The sequence below is a fragment of the Plectropomus leopardus genome, chromosome 16 (genome assembly GCF_026936395.1).
Source record: "Plectropomus leopardus strain MGB_pleo_1.0 chromosome 16, ASM2693639v1, whole genome shotgun sequence".
Taxonomy (NCBI): Eukaryota; Metazoa; Chordata; class Actinopteri; order Perciformes; family Serranidae; genus Plectropomus; species Plectropomus leopardus.
In genome coordinates this window covers 26,122,971-26,138,751 of record NC_142191.1, presented here as the reverse complement: position 1 = coordinate 26,138,751, position 15,781 = coordinate 26,122,971, and the positions used below count along the sequence as shown (strand labels likewise).

Genomic DNA, 15,781 nt, shown 5'->3' with positions numbered 1-15,781 from the left:
GCCTAATTCATAAGCAGTTAGATTTGGCATGAGGCTGATGGTATTACTCAACATTTATGCCTGAAGTTATGAATACATAACATTTACTGAAGTGACATAAAGGGAAACTGCGCTTGAATGGAAATAGAGAGGGGAAAATGATTGTTTTTGTGGTTTAGATGAAAAATAATTAAATGTTTATGACTGTTAAGTAGTTGCCAGAAGAAATTGGTGAGTTTGTAGAGTACAGTCCTGCACATGGAGAACATAAAAACTGACAGCACTCATGCAGTATGTTTGATTAAATATTTATTGTAGAATTCATGACTACTAAATCGGAATTATATTGGAACCACAGACATTGTAATTGAGTTACATGTAACTGTGTTTGAATAAGCATGAAAATACTGTCCCCGTAAAAATATTTCTTATGTATGTTCGGTTTACAAAATGTGCTTTTTGTTTTCAGCCTCCGCCGCTGGTAAAATGTTGACCGTGTCAGATGAGACAGAGCGAACCATGAAAGTCACGTGGACGCCTGCGCCAGGCCGAGTGGCCAACTACCGGCTGAAGTATGTTCCTATTGGCGGAGGGAAAGAAGTGGCCCTTAAGATCCCCAGCACATCCACTTCGACCATCATGAAGCGCCTTCAGCCACGGACCACCTACAACATCACCGTTCACCCCATCTACAAGCACGGGGAAGGAAAAGCAAGGCAAGGAGTAGGAACGACACGTACGTTGGTCCATAATTCAACCCTCTGACAGACAGTACACCGCAGAAACATGTCCATCTAAACCAAGACGTTTAAACCTGAGTTTTTTCCTTAAACATTATCATTGATGGAATGAAATGACAAAAATCTGCAGCTGAGGTGAATTCAGCTTTTTATGGATTCCTTTCCATCCAGTTGTAGGATGTCCTGTGACTGGCTTACCAAACTGTATGTTCAATTATAGGTATAAAATGTAACCATTTAAGGGTTAGCTTTGATTTTTGGGCAATGCTATGATTCCTTATCTATTTAATTGAGCTTACTAAGGCTAATCTTGCGGTTTAACAGGACATCAGTGACTTTGTCTGACTCTTGCTTCAGTAGGAAACATAACTGAAACTCCTCCTCAAATCAAACTGTCTTATTATGGCCAGGATAAGGGCCACTGTCTCGACTGGCTTCCCAGACTTTACCCTGTTATTTGTCAGCAAATTGAGAAATCTGGCCTGACTTTTTTCTAGAGAAACATTGACAGAAGTCATGCCGCCTTGGACACAAACGGGATCCTGTCATCCAAGTTGCAGGTTTTGTTGTTCTTCCACCAAAAATAAGAGTTTAAGAACGACTTCAAGTTTAAACGACTTGTTAAGATGAATATTTTTCACACTACAGATGCTGCTGCACTGCAAAGAAGCAGCGTCTCTTCACCAGATCACTAAAATCACAGTTAATGAACACACGCTCAATCACACGCTACCATTACTAACACACAGCATGACACTGGGCTTTTTAACGAATGACACCAGGTTCAAGGTATTGTATTATGGACTAATGAAAAACTGGCTTGAATGTGGTGTGGCTGATCCTCAAAACCTTTGCCAATAGATGGAGTTTTGTTGAATATGTAATCTCCACAAGTTTGTCCTGAAGTTCTGGCCGGGTTCTTCTATTTCAGTTTCGCCTTTCAAGTCTCCCAGGAACCTCCAGACCTCAGAGCCTACCAAGACCAGTTTCAGAGTTTCCTGGGATCCAGCTCCCGGAGCAGTTAGAGGCTACAAAGTGACCTTTCACCCTGATGGGAATGATATTGACCTGGGGGAACTCCTGGTTGGCCCCTATGATAACACAGTTGTTCTAGAGGAACTTAGGTAAGCTTTCCTAGCTATTAGTTATTTAAATGTTCTGAAGATTATTTTTTGCCTTGATTCGGGAGTTCACCATAAACGGAAACAATAAATATTAGGGGCTAAAAAAAAGAAGGAAAGTTGCAAGTTCATTGTCCTGAATCACCTGAGCCTACAGAGCTTCCCAGTGTTGACATGAGCAGCCAACTACAGTAACAGTGGCCTTGTCAATGCTTGTCCCACTCTAACATTGCCCGATATCAGACAGAATTGTGAACTCATTACTTGCTGTTTCCACCTTCAAACTGACATTTCGTCCATTCTAACTGATTTCCATGCAGAGGGGGGATTCCATTTTTCCCTAACCAATTACCAGAGACCAATGTTACCACTTGAATCCAACAGGATTCGCTTGTGTAGCCATGCCAACAAACTGGTTTAGCCGGGGTTATAGGAGTGGAGTGGACCTATGTATAAACAAACTATGACAGGGCTGCCCCTTTAAAATCTGAGATTCGATTAGATTTTTGAGTGGTGTGCTTCACAGGATGTTTTGGCTAGGTACACAATTAGCATCAGTTTTGGATTTGTCAGTTTCTATGTCAACTTCGTTTCATGCTACAGTGCCTTTCCTGTCCTCACAGAAAACATAGGTTTCACCACCAAAACTGCTAAAAATTTAGGCCGAAAACTACTTAGTCAGTTTTAGAAAAACGGTCGTGGTTTGGGTTGAAATAACAATGTTTGTTACAGTAACTTAACGAGTGTGCCACAACTATGTCACCTATGCCCCCAGTTTACTTGGTTTCACACAGCACACAAACCCATCCACCTCAGCTTCCTCCCACCTGCCTTGGGTCTTTCTACTGTGTTATTTCTGCAGAACCTTAAGTCTGTAGTAGTTGAAAGCCCGGTTCGTCTCCTATAGACACTTTGGCACCTTGCCATCGCCAACAGAAGCCAAGGGCCAATGACTGGGCAGCCGTATTTGACCAAAACATTAAATCTTTTCAAGTTATCACCAATACTAACATTTGTTTTGCAACTTGCTGAATAGTATACACATTTTAATCTACAATTCATACTAACAACCAAATATAAATATTATAATAGTCAGCAGTAACCATCTAGACTTTGCTACTAGTCCATTGTCTCTTTTTGAGACAATGGACTAGTAGCACTAGAGACAAGGTCCAAAAGACAAGTCATTTGGACCTTGTCACCAGCTGTTGTACATAAAACAAACACATTTTACATGTTTTCCTAGTACAGATTCACGCTGGTTTCTTTGAGTAATTTTATGGGAACTTTGTTTTAAGCTGTCAGTGTCTAAGTTTGGAATGAAGGTCAAGGAAAAATCATTACTTGCAGATCCAGTAAATTTTTTTTTTTCCAGTGTTGCTTAGTCATTTAAAAGACCCGGAGCTACTTTCTTCACATTGCTGAAATCTCATTTTGGCATGAAATGCTTCTTATTGAGATTGTGAAAGACTGGTGTAAGTTTATGTAATTTTCCGTCTCCCGTAGGGCAGGAACAAAGTACTCTGTTGCCGTGTTTGGGATGTTTGACGGAGGGGAGAGTTTGCCCCTGGCAGGAGAGGAAAATACGACCCTCATGGATGCTCCTGAACCCCCTACTCTTGATCCCTCTGGTAACAGCCAATACCTCCACCACACTACAAATCACACACCATTAGCAGCCCTAAAGAGCAGGCCTGCAGACCAGACGCTCTCTGATCCAAGTCATTTCACAACAGGAGTGGTCTAACTTCGAAGAGCCGCCCAAATTAGTGCCAGAACGTTGAATTATTTGTTGTCGAGGGAAATTATTATCACTGTCTCTTTGGAATGGTAGGCCGAAAATTGATGCAGATGATTGCGATTAGTACAAATTATTTTGGGCTGCTTGGCTCGCGTGTTCTCACCTGACTCATATCTCATTTAGTTGTGATCTGGAGCAAAGTGACATGCCATTTAACAAGCACATGCTGAAGTGTGGACACGAACGTTTGTAAATTGCCCAGTTGGACATGTTCCCTGTTCCCCTCACCTACATATTTGCCAGTGCGTGATCAGCCACCCCATGATGTGCTGACCTTCAATGGTGTCACCAAAGACATATCTCTTTGTCAGCCACCATTTGAATTACTATGAAACACAGTATCTGTGTCCCAAATGTTTTTTTAGTCATGCGAATGTAGACATTTCCCATTTAATGTCGTCAGAAGTGTGGAAGACGGCTCTGCTTGCAATTACCTTCTCTTTATGATCCAGAGCGTAAGCTTCCGCCCTGATGTATGCAGTAAGGAAAATGTTATGCTTCTCATAAGGCCCAGAGAAGGTGCTGACCCTGGGCAGAATTTCCTGCTGTAATGGGGAGCAGACACTGTGACCGACTGCCCACCGAGCAGGGAACAGGCCAGGATGTTCCACTGAGGTTCCACTCAGGGATCCTCATATATTAAACTGCAGCTCTCACATGGCAGGCTGCTTAGTGGAGGCTTTAATCCAGAGTCTCGGACAGGCCCATATGGTCTGGCAGAGCAGCTCCTTCACACACTGCAAAAAGTGTCATTTTACAGGTTATTAGATGCTTTCTTCCTTTACAAATTTTCTTCTTCAAACAAAGTGTGAAAAACTGGACAGTGCAGTGAGTAAATTCTACTTGCTTCCTTAAAATGTTTTGTTGAATCACGTGACATCATTTGGAATATGATCACACTTAAAGATTTTTTTTAACAAGTTAGCCAACATTGTAAATGTTCAAATTCAGCATGTCTTTAGCTTGTTACCATCACTTTATACATCCTTACTGAATAGACAGTCGAATGGATTAAATGACTGCTTGTTTTACATCTTTGAAAGTGGAGATGTTTCAGAAAAGGTGACTCCTAAAGTTCTGCAAAATGAAACCATTAACAAGCAAACATTAATACAAAACTACTATTAATACAAGTCACAAAAGCAGTCAGTGGTTATTAAAATTTATATTACCAGGGACAGCATTAAATCTGCTCCCAAGATCCTTTTAGTAGCCTTTTCAAGCAGTCAGCAGAACTCTGTGGACTTAATCAACAGACTGAGTTTGCTCAGTTGCCACGAGAGCTGTGGTAATTCATCTATGTAATCATCATCATTGGTTATTGAAATCTGTCGATTTGCAAAATGTGTGTCATTGTGTAGTAATATAGTAAGCTGCACCCGGTCAATTCAATTATCAATTTCAATTTTGTTCATAAATTCCAAAACCAAAAATAACAATTTTCCACAGAAGGACTTCATACAACAACATCCCTCTGTCTTTGTACTCTCACAGCAAAGCAAGTATTCCACGAGAGAGCGAGCTGCTGAAATGAACAAGTGGAACGCGTTTCTGTTAGTAGTCGCCACTTAAACTTTCTGCAGTGCTGCCAATGTTACACCATGTGTCAGCCACTGTTATTATTCTGCTCTTTTGTATTTTCTGTTTACTTTAAAGGCCATCCCCGAGTGAGCAATGTTACAGACTGTTGTTACATATTATATTGTTTTTAAGTGATGAGGAATTAATCAATTGAGTTCTAATATTTGACCATGAATTGAGTATAAATAATTTAAAAAATAATTGTTAGATCAAGAGAGAAATAATTGGTATTTGTAGCCCTAGCTGCCACATAGATAGATCTGTTGACATGCAAGCTCAGTAGCTCCTGTTGTTTCACTCATTGTGCTGTCTAAGGACATCCAGTGAAAGATGATTTAAATTGACTGCTCGTTATGCTTACCGTTGAAAGCTCCAGAAAATGCTAGTAAGTGGATCTTGAGTTAGGATGTTTTATCAAGCTACTACTTTCAGGGTCAAGAATGAACTTAAGTGCTTAATTTTCCAACAGTTGGAGTTTTATAGATGCCCCTCTTGCTTTTCTCTAAGGCTCAAGGTCTTCATGTCAAGACAATTAGATGATCAATAGATTATCAACAATATTCATGATTCACATAACGTCATGTACATCTGCAGCCAGGAAACATTTAAGAGGACACCCTCCAAAACAATATAAATCACATTTTGAAAAACAACAAGGTCACTGTCACACAAAACACCCAAAGTCAGAATTGCTGCAGGTTTCTGCAGGACACCAGTTGATTTATGTCCCACAGTCAGACTGAGCTGGATATTTATTTGCTGAGACTCTTACTGTGAGACTGTGGATCCAGCAGTCGTCTGCTGCGTATTAGATGCCTCTTAAAGCTGCCTCTGTTTATGACATCTGTTTTTATTAATGAATGTCGGAGGGACACATGAGCGTATTGTTTACCGGCGCTGGTATAACTCAAACAGACTGCGGCCAAGCATCCGACTTGGTTCCTCTTAGCATCAAGCATCTGTTTCTGCAGCCTGCTGAAAAAGAACAAAAAAATGCAATCGATTAACTCCTAACCTGTTTTCAATTGCACACACAGGGGCCCGGTTTGTAAACGCTCGGCATCCGCCGGGCGTGTCATCGTTAAAAAAAAAAAAGGGGGACGACGGACATTTTTCACCCTTACAGGTGCCTGGAGCAGGAATGTGCAGTAACTTTGGGGAAAAGGAGGTCTCGTATATCACAGTGTCAGAGAGGCTAACTCCTATTGGTGGAGGGGACAGCCTCTCAGTCAGCCAGAAAAGACCACAGGGCTGATTCGCCGCTGGATATAAAAATCCAAACATCTCGCTGTGCTGGAAGAAAGAGAGAGAAAAAAGGCCCAGAAGAGAGAGCAGTTAATCCAGAAATGACAGCTGTTACACAATGTGTGCTGACTGTGAACTATATGTGTTACATAATGCTGTGTAAAACATCCTGCTGTGTAAACTTCTTGAGATTTTGAGTTTTGTGATGCACTTTTCTCTGATGTATCTCATGACATTTCCTCTCACTTTTTTTACACTTTTCTACACACCCTCATCTCTACCAGGTCATATAAAACTGAGCAGACACTCATGGTATGTGTCTGTGATGTACTAGGTGCCTCGCTCATTGTCTCCCTCTTCCCCATCGTCTCTCTCCAGACGCACAGTGTAAGACCTCAGCGAAGGCCGACATTGTGCTGCTGGTCGATGGCTCCTGGAGTATCGGCCGCATCAACTTCAAAACCATCCGCAGCTTCATTGCTCGCATGGTCAGCGTGTTTGACATCGGCCCTGACAGAGTCCAGATCGGTAATATTTTCACTGCTGGTCACACTACAACTGCTCTGCCTGCCGTAATTTCTACCTGTGCCACTACTTCTACTTCTACTACTCCGATAGCTGCTACAACCTTTATTGTTACTGACCATTCAGCTTATTGAAAAAACTACATTACCACATTAAATACCCCCAACTACTAATGCTTTATCTCTGTCACTATATGACTACTACTAAGAAAGGTGGAAAAAATATACCAAACCTTTAAACCCCACTATATGAAAATGCTACATTTCAGGTAAGAGTCCAGCATTAAACATTTTAACCAAGCAAGAGCAAGGAACACTAAAACATTAAGCGTCAGAAGCTTTTCATTGTCTTGCAAAGGTTGTAAGAATATTTCTGCATTAATATATTAGCACTATTTGAATCCTGTAGCTGGTCTGCCACCTTCATATGCTGTTGTTAGGTTGTTTAAAGGTCTCATATTTTATCAGCTTATCACATATCTTGATTAATAAACGCTACTTTAAACATTACATGAAACAGTGTTTGAGTAAAAAGAACGAAAGTAACATAAAACTTTTAAGTCTCAGAACTTCACTAATTTTTCACTTTGGCCACTATTTCTCCATCTGCTACTTCTATTAATACTTATTATTAATACTAATATTATTAATACACAGACTCATGCAGCCACTATAGCTAATACTTTAAATATCACAAAACAGTTTTTAGTACTGATAATATTACTAATTTTCTCATTCTGCTACAGCAAGTATGTTTACAGCTACTCTTAATACTGCTTCTACCATTCCCACTATTACTACATCTATCACTACTTTAAATACTACTGATAATGCTCTGAATGCTATTGTTCCTAATGCTCCTGCTACTTCTCTTCTAATAATAAAACTGTACAACTGATAAATCTACTACTGGACTATGACTGCTTATGCCAGCTGCTGGTGTTATTGGATAATTCAATAATTTGTCATAATTTTTAAGGAAACAAACCGACAGGGTCCATGTGTTCTGGTCTTTTCTGCAGGTCTGGCTCAGTACAGTGGAGACCCAAAGACTGAGTGGCACCTGAATGCCCACCCGACCAAGGCGTCCCTGCTGGAGGCCATTGCCAACCTGCCCTATAAAGGAGGCAACACCATGACAGGTGATTTAACAATATATTAATTGTCTATTTCACGCAGATTAAAACATATCTGTGCTTCAACTGGGGACGCAAATGTATTTACTTTCTTATTTTAGTCTATTTCTGAAAAACAAGATGCTGTTATTGCTCAGAAACTGAACAAACCCTCTCAAAATCTACAGAAAGCTCAGAATTTACAGTATGAATGCTTTGTAAACCTATTTATTGAACAATTTGTAAAACTCTTTACTCCGACTCTTCACGCAGGAATGGCTCTGAACTACATCCAGCAGAACAACTTCAAAGCAAATGTGGGGATGCGCGAAGACTCTCGCAAAATTGGTGTCCTGATTACTGATGGAAAGTCTCAGGACGAAATCATCCTTAACTCGCAGAGTCTGAGAGACAACGGTATCGAGCTCTATGCAGTTGGTGAGTGATTTTTGTCAGTGTGCATAAACTGCAACTACCATAGTCTCAGAGAAGCTTGTGGAGCATGGGGTCTGACTTTAGTTTATGTCCTGTGAGCATGGAAAACTACATTACCTCACTGCAAATTAGATTATATTAACATGATTTAAATTAACTTGGTTAATTCTTGTGTTTGTCACATCAAAACATTAGCTAGCAGTTTATTTTAAATGTTTCAGCCACTTATGCTACATACTTCAAAAATTTAGATTAAGATTTTAAAGAGTTTTCCCACCTTTAGGCAGTCTTAAATTTTAATTAATTTATAAAAAAACTGATCAGTCAAGTTTCAAGTCTCTGGGAGTTGATTTTCAAATCAACAGCAACATTGATGTATGATATATTTGTATGGAAAGTATACAAAATTGGTAACACATGGAATTAGTGGGCAAAAACTTTAGTACTTTACCAGTCAGATTCGATGGTTTTGCAACACCTTTAAACTAGATGTAAATGCAATAGTCTTGTTTTTGTTCTCATTTTCCAGGAACATTTATGACACTTATTACATTTCTTTCTTAGGTGTAAAGAACGCTGATGAGAACGAGTTGAGGTCCATCGCCTCTGACCCCGACGAAATTCACATGTACAACGTCGACGACTTCAAGTTCCTGGTGGACATCGTCGATGACCTCACCATCAACCTGTGTAACAGCGTCAAGGGCCCAGGTAGGAAATTAGTCACATGTGGTATTGTTAAAAACTGGCATCACTGGTGTTAGAATTAAAGACACTTAAATCGAGGTTTTAAAGGCAGCATTCTGGTAGAAAGAAATATTAACTGGTTTTATTTCATTACATTTCCTTAACTTACGAGGCACCTCTGTGAAGCCACAGAGGACAAGACTGACAATCATACGCTTTCAAGATTTTACCACAGGCTTTCATTTGGGTTCGTGGATGCTCAAGGGCATGAAACTTGCTCCGCTTATGAAGAACGAGATGAACCTTTAGTCAAAGTTAAGACCTGAATATCAGCAAAATTACACTTCAGTGGTGTTTGAATGATGAAACTAATGACTGCTGACCACTGGAGAGTATAAATAATGCACTTACTGCTGATAATAACAGTATGTTCTATTATTCACAAATCAATTCTGCTTTTAAAAACAGAAAAAAACTGAAGGTCATATCCCAAAAAATGCAGATAGATAGATTTTACTTAATTGATAACCTTGATTATTTCAGACAATCAAAAGATGTTGCAAGCACAGATCCAAGCATCTGATGAAATTGCTTTTTGTTTTGTCACATCAGAAGTACTTTTTGTCTGTAAATCAATTTTAGGAGGAAATACAAAAGTGATTTACAGCACAGCCAGAGGGAAAAAAAACTTTTTCTTTAAGTCAGAGGAGCATAAATATACAGTGGGCTAACGGCTTCACTGTCAGAGGAGCAAATACGACAAGGGCAGATTTGTGGGGGCAAGGTTCACGATGTGAAATACTTTTACATGTCAGATCACATTCCTGCTCATGTTCATTCCTTTCCAGGAGATGAAGCGGAGGCGCCCACCAACCTAGTGACCTCAGAGGTAACCCACCGCTCCTTCCGTGCCACCTGGACACCACCTGGCAGCCCTGTTGACCAGTATCGAGTCATTTACATGATGGCGGCTGGAGGACCCGCTCAGGAGGTGAGATAAAGCTTCATCCCTGTCCTGTTACTCTGAACACAAGATTTGAAGAACCACAACAATAAAATCACTCTCATTTTCCAGCAAAGACCAATATTGTGTGTGTATCAAAGATATATGTTATTCCTCTGTGCCATAGAGCGCAATTATTCGCTAAACACTATTTAAAGCACATCAGTGAGCCACACTGTTGCACTGGGTGTTCCTTCATTACCATGAACACACACACTATCAGTTATTTTGACTCAATCCCACACACCATCCTCCTGCCACAAATACTAGAGTTAGACTAATATATTGTTGATTTTAGTCTTCTCATGAGACAAGTTGACAATATGAAAAATATAGAGTAACACTAGCCTTATCCATTAAAACACTACTACTGCAGTGTTCACAAAGCTAGATAAGTTGATTTAGATAACACAGTTCATACACTGAGGCAGCTTTAATGTACTTAGAAAACAAATTCTTAGGGATTTTGAAACAGAAGAATTTAAGGCACATTATATTTAGAGTTGCACAGAGTTGCTTTAGAGTTGCTTTAGAGTTGCACAATTTGAGCACTGTCTGCAGCTTTTGATGGAGACAAAAGAGCAGAGACTTACAATAATTAAATGCGGGCAAAAGGGTTGTGAATTTAAAATGTGCCTTTTTCCCCCCTCAAATCTTAAACCTGGTTTAGATATAAAGATGTGTTCTATCTTTGTTGTCTTGGATCAGTTTGACTCTATTGTTCCAGGTATAAATAGTCAAAAGACTCAGATAATTGGTCTGTTTCATAAAACTTCATTAGAGTAATCTGCTCAGCGTGCTTCCTGGTTGAGAAACTTTATGTCTACCATCTGCTGGTGTTGGATACAATCCTGAATATCAAATAGCATCTTGTTTGCTTATTAATTCCCTTTGGCTCCCTTTAGACCCGGCTTAAACTCTAACAGATAACTCTTTTGTTTGTTGATGTCTGTGAACCGTACCAGTCAGGTGAGATTCACCACTTCCTGAGAATTTCGATAATGACAGGTTGTCAGTCACACAAAAACACTAATTGATGCTTAAATCCCCTCCTGTTATTTAACATAGCGGTATGTGTCATCCGATGTGACAGGTTCAAAAACCAACTGCTGGAAGTGTTTCCACATACCCAGGTCTGGCTTTTATTCAAAGCCCTGTTTACTTGGCCCTCGGGGACTTAAATCTGGATCCCAGTTGCTTTGGTGAACCTGCATTTAGTTTACACTTAACCTCCTGTCAGTCTCATCCTTAAAAACAGAGCGCTGGGTCTTTTCCATCCTTTGTGCTTTTATTGGCCCGTGTCAGATGGAGTCTGTGTGATTATAATCGAGCTCGTCTGAATTCAAGCAGAGTTTCCACCGGATGCACTTAGTTTAACGTTATAGACCTCACACTTGGCTGAGACGCCTCGCCATATGACCTTTCTCTTTTTTTCTTCCGTTTACATTCGACTGTAGAGTACATATGAGCATAATGACATGATGTATATGATATTTACATGCTGGATATTTTGTGCAGCTCTTATCTGCAGTGATTTATCACGAGTGCAACAAAACAGCGGTTTCCCAAATTACAAGCAGCCAGTTAGAAGGAGGGTTGGGGCTGAGGCTATGGCTCACTGCCAAGAGAAGAAACATTACTGTGTACCTGGAATATTTATACATGAGAGAAAAACAGAAATGTTTACAATAATAAGACCTGAAAAGGTTGCAGAAATGAGCTAGAGTGGGTGTTTTTGTGTTATACGTGCTTCAAAATTAAAGTAGCTTTGTAGATAACTTTGGGTAAAACCTAAAAACTTTTAGCCCAGCACTTACTACCATTTTATACCGAAATAAATGAATAAATGTGTGACCGTGTCACAGTTTTCTAGGTCACAAGTAGGTCTGAAGTCTGTGCTATGAAGTCCTGAGCCACCACTAAGCTCTGAACTTTTGAATTTCAAGACTGACTCTTGAAACCCCTTTTCAGCAAATGCACTGCTGCTTGAAATGTTTTAACAGTTTATTGAGTTTACAGAAACAATGCTTTTTCTGCTCATGCAACATGATTGGCTCCTGTTTGAGTTTGAATCAAAGTATATCGGTTGTCAGGTATAAGAGTTCCCACTCTTTCTTTAAAAAGTAGATGTCAGTCTTTGTCCTCAGAGAGAAAATTAATGAATTCCAAAGCAAATTGAAGTCAAAGGTAAGTCAGGAGTCCATCAGATTCAGAAACCATTGACTATTGGTCTGACAACGATAAAGCCTCTGAGGGCAACAGCCAATATTCCGATAGTAGTTAGTGGGTATCTGGGCAAAGACTTCCTCTTCCATGTGCCACTCATTATTTACTCAAACGTGATTTGTCAATACTACTCTACAAATCAGTCTACAGATGGAAACTAGAACGCTTCCGATACTAAAATCTTGTACTGTTGCCCACAAATTCTGCATCATGCAGACATCTGTTTATAGTTGGTATCAGAGTCATGACTCCACATCTCTGCCTTATGTTAATGGAATTCATCTCAGACCATGATAAAGAAGCACTGATGTTCAAATACCCACTGGTTGCACTTCATTTCAGGTCACCATTGCCATGAAAATCTACTGTCAGAGACCTAAAACTTGCTTTAAATGAACATGAGTAAAATAAGCAGTTTTTTTTGTCAAAGTTATTTATTTTTTTATTTAAAAAAAACAGTGAACTGTGGAGTGATCTCTTGCTCCCAATAGAAATCAACTTATATTTTGTCTTTATCTTGATTGAACAAAGATTAAAGCAGGTTGCTCCACTAGAATCAAGAAAAACTAAACTTGATTTTAGAAAGTACTCGAAGTGACTTGATTTGTATTGGAAACAGGTTGAACTTAATCAATTACAGACATAAAAGAGTTGATAAGAGGGGCATTTTTTTCAGCAGCTTGAGAGGCTGCAGCCTCTTTGTGCTTGTTTGTCATTTCTTCTCTGGGTTTGATTTTCCAGCAGAACAGTGCAGGAATGTGACACCGTTTAGCGGCCAAGTTGGATGTCCCGCATGAGGACTTTCCCACCGACACATGAATGTAGCATGATAGTTCCGGTCTAACAGACTGTAATCATCTAATGGTGAAAGTATGAGTCCTGGACCACCATCAGTCATTGATTGACAGATCAGACCAGCAATTTTCATCCAAATTCTTTGACTTTTCCATAATCTTTTACATAATCATTAACTGACAAATTTCTTCACTGCCAGTCAAAGTCAATTACCAGTTTTCTGAAACAAAAAAGCGCTCAATCCTCTAAAGGCTCAGCTTTGAAGTTTTGATGAGAGGATGTATTTCTGTTTGATGATGAGAACATTTTATTCTTGACCTGCTGCACCGCGATCCTTTTCTTTCATAATCAGCGGAGAAGTCCTTTCAGACTGCAGTAATTCTGCTCCGTGAGGCTACATGAGTCAAAAAGATTTATTCTAAATTGAGATTTTCTGTTTTAAAAAGAACAAAAACTTGGCAGTTTAATCATCAGCTAACCTTCCAAAACATAACGACAAGACTCATACAGAATACACTATAATCTTAGCCAATACAATATACAATTTTATCAAAATGTTTATTGACCACAAACATAAGTTTGGGAAGGTTTTGAACTCCTTCAATTTTAAAAAAACAAAACAAAACACAAAATTTTAGGTATTTAGATTAAAGCCACATCTGTATCTTTATAAAGTACTTGCACCTGATCTTTTTGTGAGATGAATCATACGTGTGTAACTTAAAGGGTCCGACCACCCAAAACACAAAAATATATCTTCATGATGTCTATATACTAGGTCTGGGTTTTACTAATGATGATCATGATTTTGATGATATGTCAATAAAATTGCCAGGTTTGGGAATCAAAACAAAAAAAAAATTCTGATAGATGTTCACATTTTTATAGGAAACATTGCAAAAGCAATTTAGTCAAAGAAGTCAAAGATTCTCAAATTTTAAATGTTTTTCAAACTAATTCAGTTATGCAACAACTTTGTAAAATACAGTCTAAGATCAGACCCTACATTTGATGCCAGCTGTCAATACTTTGTGCCACCGACACATTCTTTGTAATGTATGATACCCACCTATATTGCTATTAGTCTGATATATTCCATGTAGAAAGTTTTGGTTTCTTTTTGCCTGGTATTGAGATCTTAATCATTGAGTCTTCTGCTACTATCTCAAGATGATGAAGGTTAATAAGATGACATTTGAAGCATTAAAAAAGTGACATTTGAAAAAATCAACAGAAACTTTCGTGAAAACCATCGTTTTCATTGTGAATTTTACCTACCAAAGCAAAAGATACAGCCCATCTTTAAATGACCCCATATTTATAGACATGAAGTTGTGTGTTTTCAAAGAAAGGAAAATCCAAGGTTTTGGAAGAAAATGTAACCATTTTGGTTTCATTTTTGGAGATGAAGTTTCAAAGACTATTTGTCAGAGTGGAAAACTACAGGTGACTGTAAAAACAGCCAGTCTTTTTTTGTTTCAGCTCCTGGTCGATGGGTCAGTGAACACTGTAGTGTTGGATGGCCTCACCGCCCTGACCGAGTACGTCGTTAATGTTCACTCTGTGGTCGGCGAGCAGAGCAGCGAGCCTCTGAAGGGCACCGAGACCACCTGTAAGTGTTTCCTCTTCCTCTTTTTTCCTCTCAACCCTAAATGTCTAAGGTCACTTCCTTTTTGCTTCTTTGCCTTATGAGAGAAGTGCTCAGCTTCCATGCTGGATGGCCTTTTCACAAGACACTGGTTGCCCTTTGGAGCGGTGGACATGATTAAAAAGGAACTTTAAAGATGGATAGCATCATAGCTCTGTTGTGGGAAAGCGTTTTGTTTCTGCCATATGGTTTGTGAGATAAACAACTTGATTTCTCTGCTCATTATCCTGTTTCACACACATCTATGTAACGTGTTTACTTGCTTTTTCCCCCTGCAAATCTGCTCTCTGTTTATACAACGTATATATTTAGCATCTGATCTGAGGCGGAAAACTTGTTAACACAAACACAGTGACCCATGATGCGATGCGGGCTGATGCTAGCCTGTGGTGAAAGAACTGGAAACCACTTTTTTCCTTAAAGACACAGTTTAAGACTGATTTATTAGAGCTTTGCATATATCTTAAATAAACTAATATAAATTAACAACGTGTTAAGTGCATGGCTCTAAGTGCTTTTATTTGCTCATTTGTCCTTTAATGTTCACTTTATTTGTACTTGAATGTGGAACTGATTTTTACAATGAGCCGTTTCCCACTGTTATAAAACAATAAGTGATTGTTCTGTTGTCGCCCACTTGGACGGCACCAGCCAACCTTAGATCCCCATGGCTTCATTTACTGTAATTTTTTAAACTAATACTCTGTTAGGTCATAATGTCCTCTTGAAAACAGTCTCCAGTCTCTGTGTGACTCAAACATAAAATCTGTAGAGGCTGGAGGCTGTAGGTTTGGGAGGGGGTGTCATTGAACAGCCAGTATATAGGACTTATTGTGCAAAACTACACTCTTTAAAAGCCAAAAATAATCACATATTTTCTC

General features: G+C 39.3%; 1 protein-coding gene across 5 annotated transcripts in view; it reads left to right on the top strand.

Moving 5' to 3' along the window:
- Positions 1-15,781, top strand: part of col12a1b (collagen, type XII, alpha 1b) — a 145,472-nt gene that overhangs the window by 34,897 nt on the left and 94,794 nt on the right. For all 5 annotated transcript variants that reach the window (XM_088089736.1, XM_042503437.2, XM_042503436.2 and 2 more), the window contains exons 15-23: positions 449-715; positions 1,651-1,843; positions 3,347-3,471; positions 6,846-6,995; positions 8,014-8,133; positions 8,380-8,544; positions 9,106-9,252; positions 10,077-10,219; positions 14,735-14,864. In XM_088089736.1, the coding sequence (XP_087945862.1) occupies positions 449-715; positions 1,651-1,843; positions 3,347-3,471; positions 6,846-6,995; positions 8,014-8,133; positions 8,380-8,544; positions 9,106-9,252; positions 10,077-10,219; positions 14,735-14,864 (1,440 nt within the window). The remainder of the gene's footprint in view (positions 1-448; positions 716-1,650; positions 1,844-3,346; positions 3,472-6,845; positions 6,996-8,013; positions 8,134-8,379; positions 8,545-9,105; positions 9,253-10,076; positions 10,220-14,734; positions 14,865-15,781) is intronic.